At 39.4% G+C, this 20880-nt stretch overlaps 1 protein-coding gene across 1 annotated transcript; it reads right to left on the bottom strand.

The window, feature by feature from the left end:
• Positions 1–1506: 1506 nt before the first annotated feature.
• On the bottom strand, positions 1507–20838 carry MZT1 (mitotic spindle organizing protein 1). The gene is made up of 3 exons (XM_003257438.4): positions 20563–20838; positions 12056–12201; positions 1507–3488 (listed from the first exon to the last, which is right to left on the bottom strand). The coding sequence occupies exons 1-3, from the start codon at positions 20639–20641 to the stop codon at positions 3465–3467; spliced, it is 249 nt and encodes an 82-aa protein (XP_003257486.1). The 5' UTR covers positions 20642–20838; the 3' UTR covers positions 1507–3464.
• Positions 20839–20880: the final 42 nt, after the last annotated feature.

Consider the following 20880-nt stretch of genomic DNA (forward strand, 5'->3'; position numbering starts at 1 on the left):
TATTACGTGCTAGGCACTGTTCAAGATACACTGATGGAAACACAGAAATATCCCCGCCCCTGTGGGACTTTCAGGTACAGGTGTATTTGTTTATATTAATAGATATAACTAAGTAAATTGTATACTATGTTAGAGAGTGGTAATGCTGTAGGACAAAAAAAAATGGAGATGGGCAATGGTCTTTGGAAGATTGGCAAGGTTTAAGATTTAGTATGTATGTTAAACACAATATTCTTTAAATAAAAATCATTTTTTCCTGGAAAATTATACTCCCTTCTAGATTTCCATTTGCTGATAATATCTTTGTTACCCAGGCTTAGAAACTCAGTCACCTTATTTTCTTTTCTATTTTCCCCATAACCTGCCATTAAGTCTCATGTTTTTTATTTTTTTGTAATGTCTCTTGAACCTACCCAGATGTGAGCACTGAGGCCTGGGTTACTGTCATAGTGTTCTAACTAGTCTCTGCTTCTAACCCCTCCCTGCTCAAATCAAGCCTACATGTCACTAGCAAAGCAACTCTCAAAAAAAGCTTGACCATGTCCCCTTCTTTCTCTAATGCCTATAGAATTAAAGTCAAACTTTTAAAAAAATGTTTAAAAGCTGCCAATTCCACTTCTGGGTATACACTCCAAAGAACTGACAAGGACCTGAACAGTTATTTCTATACCAATGCCCATAACATTGTGGCTATTGTGAATAGCCTTTTCAGAATAGACAAAAGGTAGAAACAACCCAAATGTCCACCATATATATAAAATAATACCTGTCTCCCATGTATACATATGAGAGACATATTCATCCTTAAAGAGGAAATCTGGATACATGTTATAACATGGATAGATCTTGAAGACATGCTGCGTAAAATAAGATGAAAACAAAAGGACAAATATGATTCCACTTATATGAGGTATCCAGAATAGTCAAATTCATTGACAAAAAAGTAGGAAACTGTTTACCAGGGGCTGGGAGGAGGAAGCAATGGGGAGTTATTGCTAAACAGGTACAGAGTTTCAGTTTGGGATAATAAGGAAGTTCAAGAGATGGACAATAGTGATAGTTACAATACAGTAAGAATATTCTGAATGTCACTGAACTATGAAACTTAAAAATGGTTAAAAAGGGCAGGGCATTGTAGCTCATCCCTATAATCCCAGCACTTTGGGAGGCTGAGGCAGGCAGATCACCTGAGGTCAGGAGTTTGAGACCAGCCTGGCCAACATGGTGAAACCCCGCCTCTACTAAAAATACAAAAAATTAGCCAGGTATGGTGGCAGGTGCCTGTAATCCCAGCTACTCGGGAGGCTGAGGCAGGAGAATCATTTGAACCCAGGAGGCAGAGGCTGCAGTGAGCCAAGATCATGCCAATGCACTCCAGCCTGGGTGACAGAGTGAGACTCCATCTCAAAAAAAAAAAAAAGCTTAAAATGGTAAATTCTATGTTCTGTATCTTTTGCCCTATAGAAACACAAGTTGAATTAACAAAAGCCTGTATTAAAACAAAAGTACAGGCCAGTACCACCAAAACGGTTTTATTTCTGTCACTGACAACAAGCACAACACTGCAATCGTATCATTATTTTGTTTAGTTTCTTAAATATTACTTAAGTATGCATTAAAAATGTTTACATCTTAAAAATGTGACACATTAAAGAAGTCCTCTGTAAACACGATCCCTTCTCAATATATTTTCCTGCTTTGTTTCATACATAAATAACTTAATCTACAAAGTCATAAATAATACTATCAACTCTTATGGCCTGGAAGTATATACAGATTTTGGAGTTTGACAAAAGTGTTCTTTATGATTTTATAAATAACACATAGTATTTGTAGTGTTTATTATCAATCAGATGACTTTTTACAAATTCCTACTGTCTCCTCAACCTGTTCTACCAGTAACAAATCTTCCAGTTTACTTGGTAAAGATGCCAGGCATTTAAAAAGTCAAAATGGTCAAAATTAAAAAAAAAAAAAAAAAAGCAGAGAAGGTTGCTATTTAAATATTAGTAAATCTTAATAAAACCGCTTCAGCTTGTCTGAAAAACAAAGTATGCTACTGAAGAGTGAATGCTTGTACAATCATATAAATGGTACCCAATAAAATCTAAAATTTAAGAAATAATAAAATCAGATGAAATCCGTATTAGTTTTGCAAAAAAAACTGCCCTGAGATTCTATGACAGGAACAGAATCAATACTATTCTACATTTTCTAAAATTTATTTTTGAATCTTCACTTTGATGAGTTAAAATTTTAAAGGCAAAAATAATGACAAACAAAACAATTCTGAAAAGCCATACTTATAATCCTTGATATCAAGACGTTAAGAAGGTTTTTTAAAAAAAAGCCATACTTAAGATTCCTAATATAGAACATTTGATTGTTTAGTTTTGTTTAATGACTGGAAATCCTTATTTCTTCAAAACATAGCAAGTATCTTTTGAAACACATCACCCATCTAATAAGATTGTTTAGTTTTGTTTAATGACTGGAAATGCTTATTTCTTCAAAAAATAGCAAGTATCTTTTGAAACACATCACCCATCTAATAACTTATTAAATAACCATTCAAGATTTATTAGGTAAGCACTAAAATTACTTTTATGTAATAAAAGTAAATAGGAATTTTGCATGTTTGCTGTTTGATTTTACAAATTTTTTTTTGTCTCTATTTATAGGATATAAAACTTTAAGAAAACATTCTCAACTAACATTCTTATTAGATGTAAATGATTCAAATTACAAATAATACTAACCTAAGCATTGTCATTACTTTTAAAATCCAAGTTTCTCAAAGTTTGATTTTTTACTCAATACAAAAATGACCTGGTTCACCCTATTAGCTGCCCAACAAACTGTTTAAAAAACTAAATATTCTTTGTGCAAGAGCAGATTACAAGAAATGTTTTCCATGCTCTTATTTCAAAAAACAAGATTCTGACATACATAATGAATCTAAATCAAAATTCACAAATGGTGGCTGAAATCCTGTCAACTTTCAGCCCAATACAATATAAATCCACAGTTATAATGCATAAACAATTCAAAATTAAAGTTTATAATGGAAATGTCAACAAGTCATAACTACTACACATTACTACTGACGGGTTCCACTATACTTCAACCTGGCACAGCAGATGTGCACATCTGATAGACAGACTGCTTAGAAAATTAAAGCTATCAGAGATATAAATAAGGAACACATAAATATGAATATAGCAATGCCAAAGCATTAGAGCTGTTAAAAAAAGTGAATAAGATGTGATGTAAACACATCTGATAGTTCTCTCTGTAAGCCACTTTCCACTGATTTATAAAGCTATGGTTTTATAATTCTTTTAAAAAGGAAAATTTTTCTACACTGCTGCATGCAGTAATTTCATTGTACATTCTCAACTACAATGCAATCTTCAAATCCTCTTGCAGAGCTTGACATATCTCATCAGAATTTCTCCAGAAAGTCAGCTTGTCATATTTTCAGCAGCCTAGAACAAGAAAGTAAGATTCACTACAATAAAACCCTGGAAAAAGAGGCATCATGAAGATAAATTTGTCAATACTGCACTGTCATTAACAAACAACTATTCCCCATAAAACAGAACCACTTTTATCACAGTAATGCAGTGCTTTTCATGTTTTGCTATACATCAGGACTACCTTTTGAATGTACAGTTAACAGTCCACAGGCTAACAGTGGAAAATAGTTATATCACCTAAAATAATAGTTAAGAGCACAAAAAACATACTGCTACTTGAAACATTAACCTATGGCAGACCTGTTCCCACAGACTTCATTAGTTTGTCTGTTTCTGTGTGTTTTATTCTAGTAATAGGGATTAAGAATGAAAAAGACCTTTCATGCTACAAGGCAGAGGGAACAAGAGCAAAAGATGAATAATGAACATCCTATCTAATCCTGTCTCATCTACATCCCTAACTACTATTCTTTCCCAGGTGATTCTGAAGAAATTCCAAGATACCATATCATCAATAAATGCTTTGATACGTTATTTCTAGAGACTTAAACAAATCACCATACTATTATCCTACCTAACAAATTTCTTAATGTCAATATAAAAAGATATAATTTTAAATAAGTTTAATTTTAGAAATACGTATTAGTATTTTAATTCATTTACCTTTCTAACTCCTTTTTATAAGACCTACCTACACAGGGACATATCGCAGATTTACACTAAAGTATTAGTAACAGTACAGGACATCTGTAAGAGAAAGAGCAAGGCTTAGTCCACAGGACTCCACCATAATGGTATAACTTAAGACACTGGGGTACTAAAATAGAAGATACAGGAAAGTAGGTTTTGCTCAGAACTTCTCAAATTACAATCTGTAGATGACTGCTTACACATAAATCCTAGAACTAAGGAGATAATATAAAAATTCAATGTCAATAAAGAATCACTAATAAAATGCACTTAATTAACAGTCCTATTTATGCTGTGGGAGATGCATATAAGGTGGCCTATTTATTGCTGTTGAGTAACTTATGTAATTAGGGAGATACATAGCTAGCTACTTTTACTATAAATGACTTAGACCACATCAATATACAAATCTGTGAAAGTAAAAAGCAAAAAAATTCACAAAAAATAGTTACTATTTTCTAAATAGCCAACCAAAGAGCAAAAGAAAAAAGTAATGTCTCAGACCAACAGTTTTTTGCAACATTTCAAGATACGCTTGATTTGTTATTCTACATATTCCAAAAAAGAGACAATAAATACCATACAGTTAAATTCTAAATACCAGGAATTCTAGATAAAGATAGAACACAGCAGGAACAATTTCTCTTTACCTTAATTTTAAAACTGAAAGAAATTAACAAAAAAAAAATGAGAGAGAAAAAAATTCATGAGCAGCAACCACACAAGGCAAGAAGAACCTTATGCTTGTAAAGCCAAAAGGGTGGTCAAGGAAAGGCAGATGTGGCTCAGTGTATCTCTAAACCCACCAGCTCCCCAACTCTGCCCCAAATGGCAACAACAGAGAACGAGACTTTATAATCTAGGGAGAGGCAAACTGATGAGTTATTCTTTTTCAATTCACTGAAATCAAGTCTAACACTTTTATTTTTAAAATACCATGATACTATCTGGAATGATGTTCACCAAACATTATTACAGGTTATCTCTTTGGTAATCTTGAGTGATTTTTTTTTTATTTTTTGTATTTTCTGAATTAAATATCTTAAAAGTATAAGGATGCATTACTTTCATAAAAATTATACAGATTATGTAAATTACTTCAAAAAAACAAGTTCTAATAAACGCTTGTTTGCTAGAAACTCTCTAGTTGTTGCTGTTGTTGTTTTCACTCTGTTGCCCAAGCTGGAGTGCAGTAGCACAATCACAGCTTACTGCAGCCTCAAATGCCTGAGCTCAGGCCATCCTCCTGAATAACCAGAACTACAGGTGTGTACCACCATACCTAGCTAATTAAAATAAACATTTTGTAGAGATGGGGTCTCGCTATGTTGCCCAAGGCAGTCTTAAACTCCTGGCCTGAAGTGATCCTTCTGCTTTGGACTCCCAAAATGCTGGTATTACAGGCGTGAGCCAGCACACCTAGCTGAAACACCCTAGTTTTAATGAGATGCTGGTATACTGTTTCTAGATCATAGGAGAAATGCATTTTAAGAGGCTTCGTGTATGTGAGAGACAGATTTTCCATTCAAATAGTAAACACTTTCTGATGCTGTGTATCTTAATTACTGATTTTACCTCCCACATCTCACTATGACCCACTGGATGCAGAATAACTCGTATGCTAAAAGCTGAAAAAGCTATGTTAAATTGGCATTTCTGAACTGCCTATCCTAATATCGTAGCTTATGTTTTGCCTAAGAAAATGCTATGCCAAAGCACTTGTCAGTCACCTGCCTCAGCTAGGTTTATTTGACTCTGGTTCTCTTATATGCACTCAAACTGTAGTACAAAACAAAAATATCTTCCCATTATGTTAATTCCCTTTCAAATTCAAGCACAGTAAAACAAAAACTCTTGCAGTTGTGGCAGATGTGTACTAAATAAATCTTTCCCTCAAAAATTTCGGAAATACACTGATAAAATACTATAATACTCTTTTTTATTTTTATTAAAAGAGTTATTAGATAATATTAAGTCAGGGAATGTGCCCATGCTAAAGCCCAAGGACTCTTGTTTCTAATAACGACTTCATCTTTTCCTAAACTGCTGGCTCAGGTATTCTTGAGATTTTACTGGAGGAGAAAACTTAGTAGTTAAGTAAACAACTCTGAAGTGAGAGAGCCCAAGTTCAAATCTCAGGTCAATCACTAGCTGTAAAGTTCTTGAGGTAAGTAAATTAGTCACCATAAGCTTTAGTTTCCTTAGCAGTAAACTACTAATAGTAGCATAGGATAAGTATCCCTTGTCAGAAATGCTTGGGACCAGAACTGTTTCTGATTTCAGATGTCCTAAAATTTTGGAAAATTTGTATTAACGTTGTCCCTTGGTATCCATGGTGAATTGTTAGTTCCAGGACTCCCTATCTCCCCCACCTCACAGATACTGAAGTCCACAGATGCTCAAATGCCTTATATAAAAGGGTACAGTATTTGCATATAACCTACACGTATCCTCCCATATACTTTACATCATCTCTGGATTCGTTGTGGTACCTAACACAATGTAAACGCTATGTAAATAGTTGTTATCCTGTATTGTTTAGGGAATCATCAGAAGAAAAAAAGTCTGTACATTTTTAGTACAGACACAACCATCCTTCCCCCTGTTCCCCAAATATTTTTGATCCACAGCTGGTTGAATCCATGGATGCAGAACCCACAAATACAGAGGACTGACTGTACTTGCTGACTGAACATCCCTAATTAGAAAATCTGAAATGTTCCAATGAGGATTTCCTTTGAGTGTCATGTTGGTACTCAAAAGTATTTCAGATTTTGGAACATGTTGGATTTTCAGATTTGGAATGCTCAAACTGTAGTAGTTATCACTGTTATAATGATAGAGGAAATAATGCCAGTAAAGCCTGTAGAACATACGGTCTGGCATGAAAAAAGTATTCATATAAATATTAGCTATTCTTGTTATTCAGTTATTTTTCTTTCTGCCATATGAAAGCCATAGGTTTGAGTTAAAAAAGAAACTTCCTTATCTAAATAGGAGAGAAGTGCTGATAGCCAAGATAATGGGTAAAAGGCCTAGACAGCATTTCAGAGATCTAAGACGTGGCCCTTCCCATGACAGGCTCCAAGCCTAGGATCAGGACCTGGAGCAAAGATCATGCATGTTATGCTTTAGCAAATAACTTGGCTGCACTGTGTCCATGTCCTAGGGAACTGTGGAAGTTTGGACTTGAGAGTGATTTAGGGTATCTGGTGGAAGAAATTTCTAAGCAGTAAAGTGTTCAACATGTTGCATGGCTCCTTCTAACAGCATATGCTCAGATGCATGAGCAAAGAAATAACCTAAGGCTGGAACTTATACTTGAAGGGGAGGCAGAGCATAAAAGTTTAGAAAATGTGCAACCTGTCCATGTGGTAGAAAAGAAACGCCCATTTTCAGGAGAATGCAAGGGGGCTGCAAAGCAACCCCTTGCTAGAGAAATTTCCAAATCTAAATAGGAGGCAAGTGCTGATAGCCAAGACAATGGGTAAAAGGCCTAGACAACATTTCAGAGATCTAAGAGGCAGCCCTTCCCATTACAGGCCCTGATGCCTAGGATAGAATGGTTTTATGGGCCAGGCTCAGGGCTCTGAAGCCCTCCACAGCCTTGGGACATTGCTCCTTGCATCCCAGCCACTCTGGCTCCAGCCATGACTCAAAGTGGCCCAGGTATAGCTTGGGACACCAAGCCTTGGTGACTTTCATGTGGTGTCAAGCCTGTGGGTGCACAGAGTACAAAGGCTGAGGCTTGGCAGCCTCCACCTAGATTTCAGAGGATATATGGAAAAGCCTGGGTATCTAGGCAGAAGCCTGCTTCAGGGGTGGAGCCCTCATGGAGAACCTCTACTAGGGTAGTGCAGAGGGGAAATATGGGGTTGGAGCCCCCACACAAAGTCCTCACTGGGGCACTGCCTAATGGAGCTGTGAGAAGAGGGCCACCGTTCTCCAACCCCAGAATGGTAGATCCACTGACAGCTTGTACCCTGAGCCTTGAAAAGCTGCAGACACTCAACAATGCCAGCCCATGAGAGCAGCCATGGGGGTTTAACCCTGTAAAGCCACAGGGGCAGAGCTGCTCAAGGCCTTGGGAGCATACCCCTCCCACCAGTGTGTCCTGCATGTGGGACACAGAGTCAAAGGAGATTGTTTTGGAGCTTTAAGATTTAATGACTACCCTGCTGGGTTTGGAACTTGTTTGGGGCCTGTAGCCTCTTTCATTTCGCTGATTTACCCCTTTTGGGATGGGAATGTTTACCCAATGTCTATAATCCCATTGTGTCTTGGAAGTAAACAACTTGTTTTAGATTTTACACGCTCATAGGTGTAAGGGACCTGCCTTGTCTCAGAACTTTGGACTTTTGAGTTATTGCTGAAATGAGTTAAGACTTTGGGGGACTGTTAGGAAGGCATGATTGTATGTTGCAATGTGAGAAGAACACACGAGATCTGGGAAGGGCCAGCAAGGGAATGATAGTTTGGATGTGCATCCCCACCCAAATTTCACCTTGAAATGTAATCTCCAATGTTGGAGGTGGGGCCTGGTGGGAGTTGACTGAATCATGGGGGCAGATCCGTCATGAATGGTTTAGCACCATCCTCTTGGTGCTGTACTCACTAAAGTGAGTGAATTCTTAAAAGCTATGGTTACATAAAACTGTGTGGCACCTCACTCTCTCCCTCTCTTGCTCCTGCTTTTGCCATGTGACGTGCCTTCTCCCCCTTTGCTTTCCATAATGATTGTAACCTTCCTGAAACCTCCCCAGAAGCAGATGCCACTATGCTTTCTATACAGCCTGCAGAACTATGAGCCAATTAAACCTCTTTTCTTTACAAATTATCTGGTCTCAGGGTTTTTTGTTTTTGTTTTTTTTTAAGAGGAAGTCTTCCTCTGTCACCCAGGCTGGAATACAGTGGTGTGAATCTTGGCTCACTGCCACCTCCACCTCTTGGGTTCAAGTGATTCTCTTGCCTCAGCCTCCCAAGCAGCTGGGATTACAGGTGCCTGCCATAATGCCTGGCTAATTTTTGTATTTTTAGTAGAGATGGGTTTCACTATGTTGGCCACGCTGGTCTTGAACTCCTGACTTCAAGTGCTCTGCCCACCTCAGCCTCCCAAAGTACTGGGATTACTGGCTTGAGCTACCATGCCCGGCAGGTATTTCTTTATATCAATTCAAGAATGGACTAATACAGAGTCTACCATAAAAGTGAGGATAGTAGTTACTGGAGGGGAGAGCAAGAGGGAGGGGTTAGTGACTGGGGAGGGGGCAGAACGGAGATTATCTGGTGCTGGCAGTGATGGTTGCATGGATATTCTCTTTATGATACATTTTACCTCTACGAATGTGGTTTACCCTTTTCAGTTAGATTTAATAATCAAGAGATTTTTAAAAGCAGAAAAACAAACCTAAAGAATAAGAGCTCGTTGGAAAATAATCTGAAAGATATGTAAATTGCATGTTTTAAATAGTTGTTTTCTTAAAGGTAAGAAAAAAGAGAAGTCACTTTGTATCAGGTATCAGAAAGTTTTATTTGTTTGTTTGTTTTTCCCCCCATTGACCGTCTCTGTGAGCCCATGTTTTGGACAAGTTTTAAGATGAACTAACTTAAAGTTTCAGTATTCAAAGTGAGTTAGTGCTATATAAAAAGGGAAATAAAATCACAAGCTTTTAAATCAGAAAGTCTGTGGAAGAGAGAATAGGACATGTTTTTAGTTGCCAATCTGAGCAATTAAAAGGTGGTTAATTTGAATTTGAAAAAAGGTGGCCCTCTGGGAGCCTGGTGGCAGCAGCAGTCCCCTGGTCTCTGAGGCACTCTTGGAGTCACTTTTTCCTTTTCTTGAAGGATAACACGTGGGCCCTCAGCTGAGCAGCTCTATCAGCCAGTTTCCTGTCTAAAGAATCCCAGTAATCTGACAGCCTTCTTTCACTTCATCCTGTCCAAGCTGGCAGTGTTTGTGCTGAGATGGTTGACTGGCTCTATCACATACCTAATGTCTTCACAAAAGTCTAGCCACACTCTTAGCCCTGTCTCCAGAACATGTTATTCAGAGAGGCTGAGAATTTTCTAAATTCTCAAATGCTAGTTCCTTTTCTCTTGGCAGGTCCTTACTCAATTGCTCATTTGTGTCACATTATTAAGCAGCAAAAAGAAATCAGGCTACACCTTCCACAATTTGCTTGGAAATTTCCTCAATGAAATATCCAAGTTCATTGCTTACATATTCTATTCTCCTTCCAACAGTAGAACATAATTCAGCCACAACTTGTCACTTTCTTTTTTTTTTTTTTTTGAGATGGAGTTTTGCTCTTGTTGCCCAGGCTGGAGTACAATATCGCAATCTTGGCTCACTGCAACCTCTGCCTCCTGGGTTCAAGCGATTCTCCTGCCTCAGCCACCCAAGTAGCTGGGATTACAGGCATGTGCCACCACGCCTGGCTAATTTTGTATTTTTAGTAGAGATGGAGTTTCATTATGTTGGTCAGGCTGGTTTTGAACTCCTGACATCAGGTGATCCACCCACCTTGGCGTCCCATAGTGTTGGGATTACAGGCATAAGCCACTGTGCCTGGCCCATTCTGTCACTTTCTAACAAAGACCACCTTTCTTTTAGTGTCCAATAAATGTTCCCCATTTCCATCTGGGTCTTCACTAAAAGTGCTTTTAACATTTATATTTCTAGCAACATTCTGATCCTAACGTTAGTCTCAAAAAAACCCTGAAGCTTTCTCTACAGTTCTCTTCTCTTCTTTCTGAGCCCTCACCAGAATTGCCTCAACATTCACAGTTCTACAAACAGTTCCTCTTCAAGGAAATCTAGTATTTTTCTATCAAGCACCTTAAAACTTTCCAGTCTCTATCCAATTCCCAATTCCAAAGCCACATCCTCACTTTTAAGTATTTGTTACAGCAACACTCCACTTCCCAGTACGAAAATCTGTATCAGATTTCTGGGACTGCCATAATAAAGTAACCACATATTAGGTGGGTTAAAACAACAAAAATTTATTTACAGTTTGAAGGCCAGAAATCCATACATATTATACATATTTAACCAAAGCATTAGCTGGGTCATGCTCTCTGACAGCTCTAGGGGAATATCCTTCCTTGCCTCTTTCTAGCTTCTTGTGGCCACAGAAAATCCTTAACTTTCCTTGGCTATTTGTGTCCAAATTTCTCTTGTCTTACAAGGCCACCAATTATTGGGTTAGGATCTACCCTAATCCAGGATGACCTCATCTTAATTTGATTATATCTGCAAAGGTATTATTTCCAAATAAGGTCATATTCATTGGGACCAGGCGTTAGGACCTGAACATGCCTCTTCTGGAGCAGGCACAATTTTACTCACCAAATAGCACAATTCTAAAAACAGAGACTTCTGGGAAAACATAACATGGTCCATGGTAGCAGTAATTTTTCGTTTTTTTGAGACAGAGTCTCGCTCTGTCACCCAGTCTGGAGTGCAGTGTCGCCATCTCAGCTCACTGCAAGCTCCGCCTCCCGGGTTCACGCCATTCTCCTGCCTTAGCCTCCCGAGTAGCTGGGACTAAAGGTGCCCGCCACCACACCCGGCTAATTTTTTTGTATTTTTAGTAGAGAATGGAGCTTTACTGTGTTAGCCAGGATGGTTTCAATCTCCTGACCTCGTGATCCGCCCACCTCAACCTCCCAAAGTGCTGGGATTACAGGTGTGAGCCACTGCACCTGGCCTGGTAGTAGTAATTTTTATGATATGAACATACACTATTAAGCTCCTGGTCTTCTGGTGGTGTTGGATGTTAGTTTAACCTTGTTTAACCCGGATGTTTCCCATAACTTCATCATTAATCATTTTTCTAAATAAAAGCATCTTTATTTAGAATGAACTAATAGGAATCTCCAACCTTTAGTGCTTCAGTAGCCTTGCGAAGCTCCTTAATAACCGATGATAAAGCTTCTGGGTTAATTCCTTGTTCACAAAGCCGTACACAAATAGACAGAGTTTCCATATCTAAGCCAGTATTCAAAATTCTTGAAATCTCAAGCAGAACTGAAAAAAGATACCAAAAAAAAAACTTAAAAAAAGGTTTACAGCATTTAAAAATATGCATATAGTACTTTCATTAATTTATATATCACTGCACAATACCAAGGAATTAGCACAGCATCCCAGGTTTTGGAAATCTGCATGTAATACTTTCTTGTCTTTACTTAGTTTTAGAAACTTAAATATAAACTTACACCTGCCCTTCACATAACTGCCTTTTACAGCTTGCTATATATTCTAGCACTCGTTTAATATCTAACATGTATCCACCATACTTAGGATAATTCTGAACACTTGCTTATTTTTTAGTATTCTTTTAAAATGCAGTTTAGTCATATATTATTCCATTTTATGGAAACACTATACTTAACTACTCTGTTACTTAAAAGTTAGGCTGCTCTCATGTTTCTCTCATTAAAATAATATTGATAAGAATCTGCACATACTAAATTTTATTTCATTAGGATAAATTTCTAGAAGTAGAACTGCTCAGTCAGTAATATACATATTTAATTTGCTCAATTGACATACAATAGTCAAAAAAAGGTAATGTACATATTTAAGGCTTTAAAAGTGTTTAGAAACTTTTATAACAATTTGACAGCGTAATCGTGTTGTTGAATCTAATAATAAAAATGAAACCTTATATTTTTTAAACTTCATTTGTATAGTACTGCATTTTATTGTAGTTGATAGAACTCTTTGTAACATGAGAAGCACAAACAGAGAAACTTGGTTTCCAAAGTGATTTTCAGAATCACTTCCATTACAGGTTGTAAGTACACCGGTTCCACTGAATTTTGTTTTGTGATTGCTTCGCAGAGAGTATTTAGAATATTTTAAGTCAACTGTCAACATATTATCTATTGTTTCCTCTATCATTTCCCCTTGGCATTATGCTTAGAAAGTTATTCCCCATGAAAAGATTATATCCACCAGTATTCTTTTCCAGCACTTTAAAAGTTTATTTCCCAATACCCCCCATAAGTATTTATCTCCCTGGAGTTTGGGTGGAAAATAGAATCTAACTTTTCCTCCCAGAAATCAGCCAGTTGCCCCAGTAAAATTTATTGAATGACCTAAGTTTTCCCCACCCAGTTGAGATGCCACCTTTATTCACAGTAAATTCCCATATACTTACAAATTTGTTACATGTCTATCTTTTGTAAGGGCAACCATTTAATTTCTAACTTTATATTGCATGTAGTAGGGTAAACATTCCGTTGTCATCTTTCATTTATATAAGCCCTTTTATTCTTTGGATGAACTGAAAATTTTTCATCAATTCTAAAAACAAATTGCAACTGGATTCTGATTAACTGTATAAAAACTACATATTATTTTGGGAAGAATGGACACGTTATCAATATTCAGTCACCCATTAATTTAAGTCTAAGTCTTTCTAAAAATTCTTATAGTATTTATCATGCTCATGAGATACATCCCTCCCATTTTTTCCATATCAGATATTCACTTTCATCCCTAAAAGTTCAATTTGAGCCAGGCGCAGTGGCTCACGCCTGTAATCCCAATACTTTGGGAGAGCAAGGTAGGCAGATCACCTGAGGTCGGGAGTTTGAGACCAGCCTGACCAACATGGAGAAACCCCGTCTCTACTAAAAATACAAAATTAGCCAGGCAAGGAGGCACATGCCTGTAATCCCAGCTACTTGGGAGACTGAGGCAGGAGAATTGCTTGAACCTGGGAAGTAAAGGTTGTGGTGAGCCGAGATTGCGCCATTGCACTCCAGCCTGGGCAACAAGAGCGAAACTCTGTCTCAAAAGATAAAACAAACAGACAAAAAAAGCAGTTCAATTTGAGTCTTAAAAAAAAAATGTCTTCCATGCCTCTACTAAACTTTTTGGAGATATGGAGTATAGTTCTGATGCCCTTGTCTGCTAATTCTAACATCTGTGTCATCAGGGGGGTGTTCGTTACAATTGACTGAATTTTTCACATCATGGGTCATACTGTTCTGCCTTGCATACCTGGTAATCTTTGATTGGATGCCATGTACTTAGAATTTTACTTAGGTACCGGCTATTTTTATATTTCTATATTCTTGAGCTTTATAATGAGATACCGTTATCTGGAAATGGTTTGATCCTTTTGGGTATTACTTCTTAGATCTGTTAGGCAGGACCAGAGCCCTGTTTAGCGTAGGACTAATTATTCCCCTTACGACTGAGGTAAGAATTCTAAGTACTGTATCCAATGTCTCATGAATTACAAAATTTCCATTCTGGCCGGTAGTTACAGGCACTATCCTCATCCCTGTGTAAGCATGGTGCACGGTTCACTCTAATCCTTCTAGATGGTTCCCTCCCAGCTTTCTGAGTACTTTTCTCACACATCTGCTAATCAATCCTCTGAATACTTACAGGGGACACTTCCACAGATCTCCAGCATTCTTTCTGTGCAGTTCTCCCCTCTCAGGTACTGTTATTCAAACTCTACCTGCCTTGGTCTCCCAGGTCTTCTAAACTCCTCCCACTCACTTCAGTGTGTCTACTGGGTTCCGCCTCAGTTCTCCCTGCTATACTGAGGCCTGGAACTCTCTGAAGGCAGTGAGCTGGGGGCAACCCAAGAACTCACTTTGCTTGTTTCCTGTCTCTAAGGGATCACTGTACTCTGATGCTTGATGTCCAGTGTCCTGAAAACCATTGTTCTGTATGCTTTACCTGAGTTTTCTTGGTTGTTTCAAGTAGAAGCAAAAATCTAATCTCTGTTACTCCATCTTGGCTGGAAGATGACAGCTCTTCCCATTTTCATTTCTTCAGTTTTGATATTCCAATTTACTGATACTTTGCTCTTCAGCTGTATCCAGCCTGTTATTCATATCATCTGCTGAATTTATTTCAACTTTATTTCAATAGCTTTCAAGATTTCTAATTTCTCCCCATAATCACTTGTTTTATAACTAAATGCTTATTTATAGTGACTAATTTCACAGCTGTTGTTCCTGCCTTCATCTATTTAAGGCTATATTCTTAAACTGTATTTGAGATTGCTCTATTATCTCTATTTCTTGCAGTATAAGCAAGCAGCAAAAGACAGTGGTTAGGAGTGTGATCTCTAGAGCCAAACTACCTGTGTTCAAATTCTAGCTGTAGTATTTAGTAGGCAAGTTACTCTCTCTGTGCCTTATTTCACCATTCTCGAAAGTGAGAATAAGAGTACCTATTTTAAAGGATTAGTGTGAGAATTGAAGGATACACTTAGAATGGTATCCATTTGTTTTGCTGACACTGCCTTGCAGTCCTTTGGAATGGTGCTTGGCATATGGTGGGCTCAATAAAAAAAGAGTTCCCTGTTACTACCACTTTCCCTGCCCTCTTTTTCATTTTCCATGTTAGTTGCTCATGTTTTTCATTTACCTTAGGTGCTTTGTCATTCTTGGCTGAAAACTCATCTTCCATAGATTTATTTTCGGTGTCCTGGACTGGTGGCCCATTCTAAGATAGGAAGCCGTACCCTAGCCTTGGGCCTCTAGATCAGGCCTTGTAGTATTTTTTGTCCAGATCCAAAAATCACATGGATGGTGCTTCTCAATCTCTGGCTGTGACAAATGGCACATTTCTGACTCCCAACTTCAGTGAGGCAGGGTAGCATGCTTTGTCAGGTTCTATTCCCGACAATCCTCTGCTGTGGTTCCCATCTGCTCCTTTCTTTGGGGGGAAACCTCTCTCTTCCTAATCAATGGGGACTTCCCTTCTTGCTTTTGAACAGGTCTATCCTGATAATTATATTTTGTTACTATTTCCTATTTTTTATATGCTTAGAGTTTCAGCAAGTGCTCAGTCTACCATATTGAATCTTCACTTTATTTTTGACTGTCTTCATAAACGGATTCTACTTAGCCCTTGTACATTCTAAGTGGTTACCATCAGTATACTGGAACACTACATATTAAATTTTTTAATCACCAGTCACCTTGATGAATTCTATGATGCTTCTAACAGTTTTTCAGTTGATTCTCTCCCTTCTCTCTCCAGTTTCCAGTTTGTTCTCTTCATGGTAGACCCCCCCACGTATAAAGGCTATGCTTATTCCTGACTTCATGCCTTTGTTCTTGCTTTTCTCCTCTGCCTTTTATCCTCCCTTCATATAACTCAATGCCGTTTTCTTAGTCCATCTCATTTCTAGTTTCTTCTTTAAGCCTTCTTTTCAAATGGATACCTATTTTCACAAATTGCCTGTAATCAAAAACTATTTCTTTAGTGCCTACCATATGATCAGTATAGGTTGAACGCTCCTAATCCCAAAATCTGAAATGTGAAATGCTCCAAAATCCAAAACTTATTAAGTACTGACATAACACCATAGTGGAAAATTCCACACCTCATATAATGGATCAAAGTCAAAATGCAGGTGCACAATACAGTTCATTCAGCATCCCTGAGGGAAAAAAAACAAAATTACCTTCAGGCTATGTGTATAAGGTATATATAAAACATACATGAATTCTGTGTTTGGACTCGGGTCCCATCCCCAAGGTATCTCATTATGTATGTGAAAATATTAAAAAAAAAACATCTGAAATCCAAAACATGGTCCCAAGGTTTTTGGATGAGGGACAATCAACCTGTAACTATATGTATTTTGTGCCTCTTATGCTACTGCTGCAAATACAGTTATGAACAAGGTATATATGGTCCCAATCCTCACAGATATTAGTCCAGGAGGAGACAGAGATATTAAATAACCGATTCCAGATATAAGTAAAATAAAGAAAGAGTGGAATACTTCTGAAACAAATTACAAGGGCATCTTACCAAGTTTGGAAGGACACAGTGTTTAGCAAAGACTTGTCTGAAGAAGTGACAATTACACATAGACATCAAAAGTGAGTAGAAATCAACCAGACTAATACAGAGGCAGGAGGAAGGGTGATGGGTGAGAGCAAAGAAAACAGCTTGTATGATGGTTCCTACACTAGAGGGAACTTGGTAAATTCACAGACCTGAACTGCTATTGTGAAGGCAATGTAATTAACGGGGTGAGTGGGTATAAAATAAGAGGTAAGTCCTAATGAAGATCTTAGAACTGTGGAAAGCTACTGGATGATATAAAATAGGAACATAAAAAAATCAAGTTTGCATTTTAAGGACTTTTTGGCTGAGTATCAAATGAATCTTTAAAAAGTCCAGTTATATCACAATTTTGATAAAAGACTGGTGAGTAGTATGAACAGGAGATCTTTAGCCAACCTGAAATGAGTCAAGAATTGAAAGGGCTTAGTGAAGAACAGGAGGCAGAGGAGGTGAGAAAGCAAGACTGACTTCTAGATTTCTTTCTCAAATGTGCAACTGGATTGATGGTGGTAGCATGGACTGTTTCGCTGGCACTGCCTTGCAGTGCTAGTCAAATGGAATCTATATACCATAGATTCTCTTAACTCCTTTCTCTATGTGTTCCTTTTTTTTTTTTTTTTTTTTTGAGATGGAGTCTACCCCTGTCACCCAGTCTGCAGTGCTGCAGTGCATTGGCGCAATCTCGGCTCACGAAAACCTTCGCTTCCCAGGTTCAAGCGATTCTCCTGCCTCAGCCTCCCGAGTAGCTGGGATTACAGGTACCCGCGCTTACTACTATATATATATATATATATGAAGTGGTGCTACAGGCCGGGCACAGTGGCTCACGCCTATAATCCCAGCACTTTGGGAGGCTGAGGCGGGTGGATCACCTGAGGTCAGGAGTTCGAGACCAGCCTGGCCAACATGGTGAAATCCTGTCTCTACTAAAAATACAAAAATTAGCTGAGCATGGTGGTGGGTGCCTATAATCCCAGTTACTCCAGAGGCTGAGGCAGGCGAATTGGTTCCCATCCCCAGCTTGAACCTGGGAGGCGGAGGTGGCAGTGAGCCAAGATCGCGCCGCTGCACTCCAGCCAGACTCGGTCTCAAAAAAAAAAAAATAGTGCTATGATAAAGCCTCTCATAAGGAATAATTATCAAAATTAAAATTCAGATGCACAGGATGATTTTAGAGGAAAATAAAAATTAAAGTATAAAAAGCAATCAATAGAGAGTACCTAACATATCAAAAAGTTGAAAAGCAAAGGAGGCAATCATACACAGTGGGTTGGGGGGGTGTTGTTGAAAAGGCATGACTATTTTAAGCGTGTAGAATTTTAGGGATATAAGGATGAAAGCAGAGATCTCATGCAGACCTTATTCTAAATAGGCAGAGACAGTTATTTTCAGAGTGAGGTGCACAGATAATTTATTAATAGAAAGTCAGCCTGCTTCCTCCCATGTCTTTAACAAAAGGCTTTCATTTCATGATCAAAATGCAAATGTAGCCAAGAGTTCTGCAATTCATATGACTTAAAGGGGGGTTCACAAATGCTGCCATTGAGGGGAGAAATGGTATTCAAAAAGTTTTGAAAATTTCACTTTTGATCTCACAGGTTGATTTAAATACCGTGTAACACCACATCCCCTCTCCTTCATTTTTTGTTTTACTTCACTTTTTCGTGTTCTTACTCTCTCATATAATCTTCATTTCACACCAAGTTTTCTCAGAAGAGATCTTGATGATGCAGCCAACACAAACCATCAGTTCTCAATTGTACATCAGTGGTTCCACCAGAGAAAATGTGAGTTTTCTATTCAAATGGGATCCTGCGGCCATATACATAAGGAACCTAAGTACAGCTAACATAAGAAAATAGGCTAGAAGTGAGGTCTTATACTCTTTCTTTTTCCAAGGAAATATACAAGATAGTAAATTTATATACACACACACACACACACACATATATTCATACATAAATCCACTTACAAAATAAAACTATTAAGTGTTGATACAGCGAAAAGGATAGAAAAATAGGCTGAATATTAAGAGTAACATTCTTAAAAAAACAGCAAGGTAGATACTGAACAAGTGAAAAATTAGATGCAAAGGCTCTAAAAGTGTAATTCTTTGAAAAGAAAACCAGAACCAGTGCAGAAAAAGCCAGCAGCCCCTCTGCAGGTGCTATATAAGAAAATGAGGCCGGGCATAGTGGCTCACGCCTGTAATCCTAGCATTCTGGGAGGCCGAGGCGGGTGGATCACCTGAAGTCAGGAGTTCGAGACCAACCTGGCCAACATGGGGAAACCCCGTCTCTACTAAAAATACAAAAAATTAGCAGGGTGTGGTGGCAGGCACCTGTAATCCCAGCTACTCCGGAGGCTGAAGCAGGAGAATCGCCTGAACCGAGAGGCGGAGGGTTGCAGTGCACCGAGGTTGCGCCATTGCACTCCAGCCTGAGCAACCACAGCAAGACTCTGTCTCAAAAAAGAAAAAAAGAGCCTACGGTGAAGGAGAGAGAGATACAGCAGTGAGAATTTCATAGGGTTATCTTTTAACAGAGAGGGAAGCTGACGTGAGTAGACCCTGGAAAACGTTTAGGCCCACTGCAAATGACAACATCGATCAAACACTCATAATACAGGTGGACGTGAGTAAAAAGGAGAGAAAGAAGACTACAAGAGAGAGGCCATCTGAAATAAAAATAATTGATCATCTTTGATGTGTTTTTACATGGTTGTCTTATTTAAATATTCACAACTCTTGGAGGTAGGGTTTTATTTTATAGAAAAAAAAAAAAAAAACTAAACAGGCTCAATGATGTTTAAGTATCTAGTCCAAGCTCACCACAGGGGCATAAAGTGGCAGAACCGACATTAGAGGGTGGACAGAGGATAACCGCAAGACACTAATTTCGTGTTCTGCAACGCTTGTGTAGGCTTCACACACACGTGCCTCCGGGGCCGAAAACAGGTGACACCATAGCACTTGGGCACTGGCGTCACCCGCTTCAAGAGGAAACTAGGATAATTCTGACGAAAGGGGAACTTGTTCATTCGCAGGATATTAAAGGCGCCTACTTAAGTGCGAAGAACAGGAGGCATAGCGGTGACCAAACACCTGTCCCCTGTCCCCGCCGGGATCCCAACCTTGGGGACCCCCGAAGCGCCCCGCGCGGGAATCGGGTGGGACGCGGCGCGCAGGAGGGAATGGGTGTACTGTGTGGGGTGGGCGTGGCGCCGTCACCGCAGGAGATCGGGCGGGTAGGGCGGAGCTGGGACGCGGGATAGAGGGGTCGCAGCATTCGCGCGAGAGGGACGAGGTGCGCCACCGGCTGACTAGGAGGCCGCAACGCCTAGCGCGCGCGACAAACTACGCAGCGGCGGAAACAACTCTCAAGGGATAGGGCCATCAGCCCTGCGGCCCTGTTAGGTCCCTATCAAAGATCTTGGAAGATGGCGTTTGGGGCACGAAGAGGACCTGAAGTCCTCCACAGGCTCAGCCCCGCCTGGGGGCCTTGGCTCTAGGAAGGCAGGCAAGGTAAAGGGAGTGCAACGGACACTCACCGTCCATGGTCTCCCGCACCGCATTCAGATTCGCCGCCGCGGCCGCCGCCGCCGCCCCAGCACCGCTGCTACTCGCCATGGCTAAGACGAGGGAGGCGGGAGAAGGGCCTGACCCGGAACTGGAGCGCCTTCCTCTCTCCGGGGCAATCACACAGCGCGTCTCGGCTCACGCCGAGCAGGCTCCGCCCCTCGCGCTCGCCGCTGGCGTGAGGCTGCGTTGATTTGAATTTGGAGCCTCGTTCCTCTGCCGGGAACGTGGAGCCAGGAGTTGCTATTCGAATTTCCTACGCGGCCTCCGTGCGATTGGCTGGTTCGCGG

The sequence above is a fragment of the Nomascus leucogenys genome, chromosome 5 (assembly GCF_006542625.1).
Source record: "Nomascus leucogenys isolate Asia chromosome 5, Asia_NLE_v1, whole genome shotgun sequence".
NCBI classification, from domain to species: Eukaryota; Metazoa; Chordata; class Mammalia; order Primates; family Hylobatidae; genus Nomascus; species Nomascus leucogenys.

What these genes read in the sequence shown, in the direction of transcription:
- MZT1 (XM_003257438.4), bottom strand. Translation starts at nt 20,641, where the DNA reads ATGGCGAGTAGCAGCGGTGCTGGGGCGGCGGCGGCGGCCGCGGCGGCG. An exon ending in GGTGCGGGAGACCATGGACG is followed by an intron (nt 12,202 to 20,562) that starts GTGAGTGTCCGT and finishes ATCTTTTTTCAG; the next exon opens with TTCTGCTTGAGATTTCAAGA. An exon ending in AGGCTACTGAAGCACTAAAG is followed by an intron (nt 3,489 to 12,055) that starts GTTGGAGATTCC and finishes TTCTTGTTCTAG; the next exon opens with GCTGCTGAAAATATGACAAG.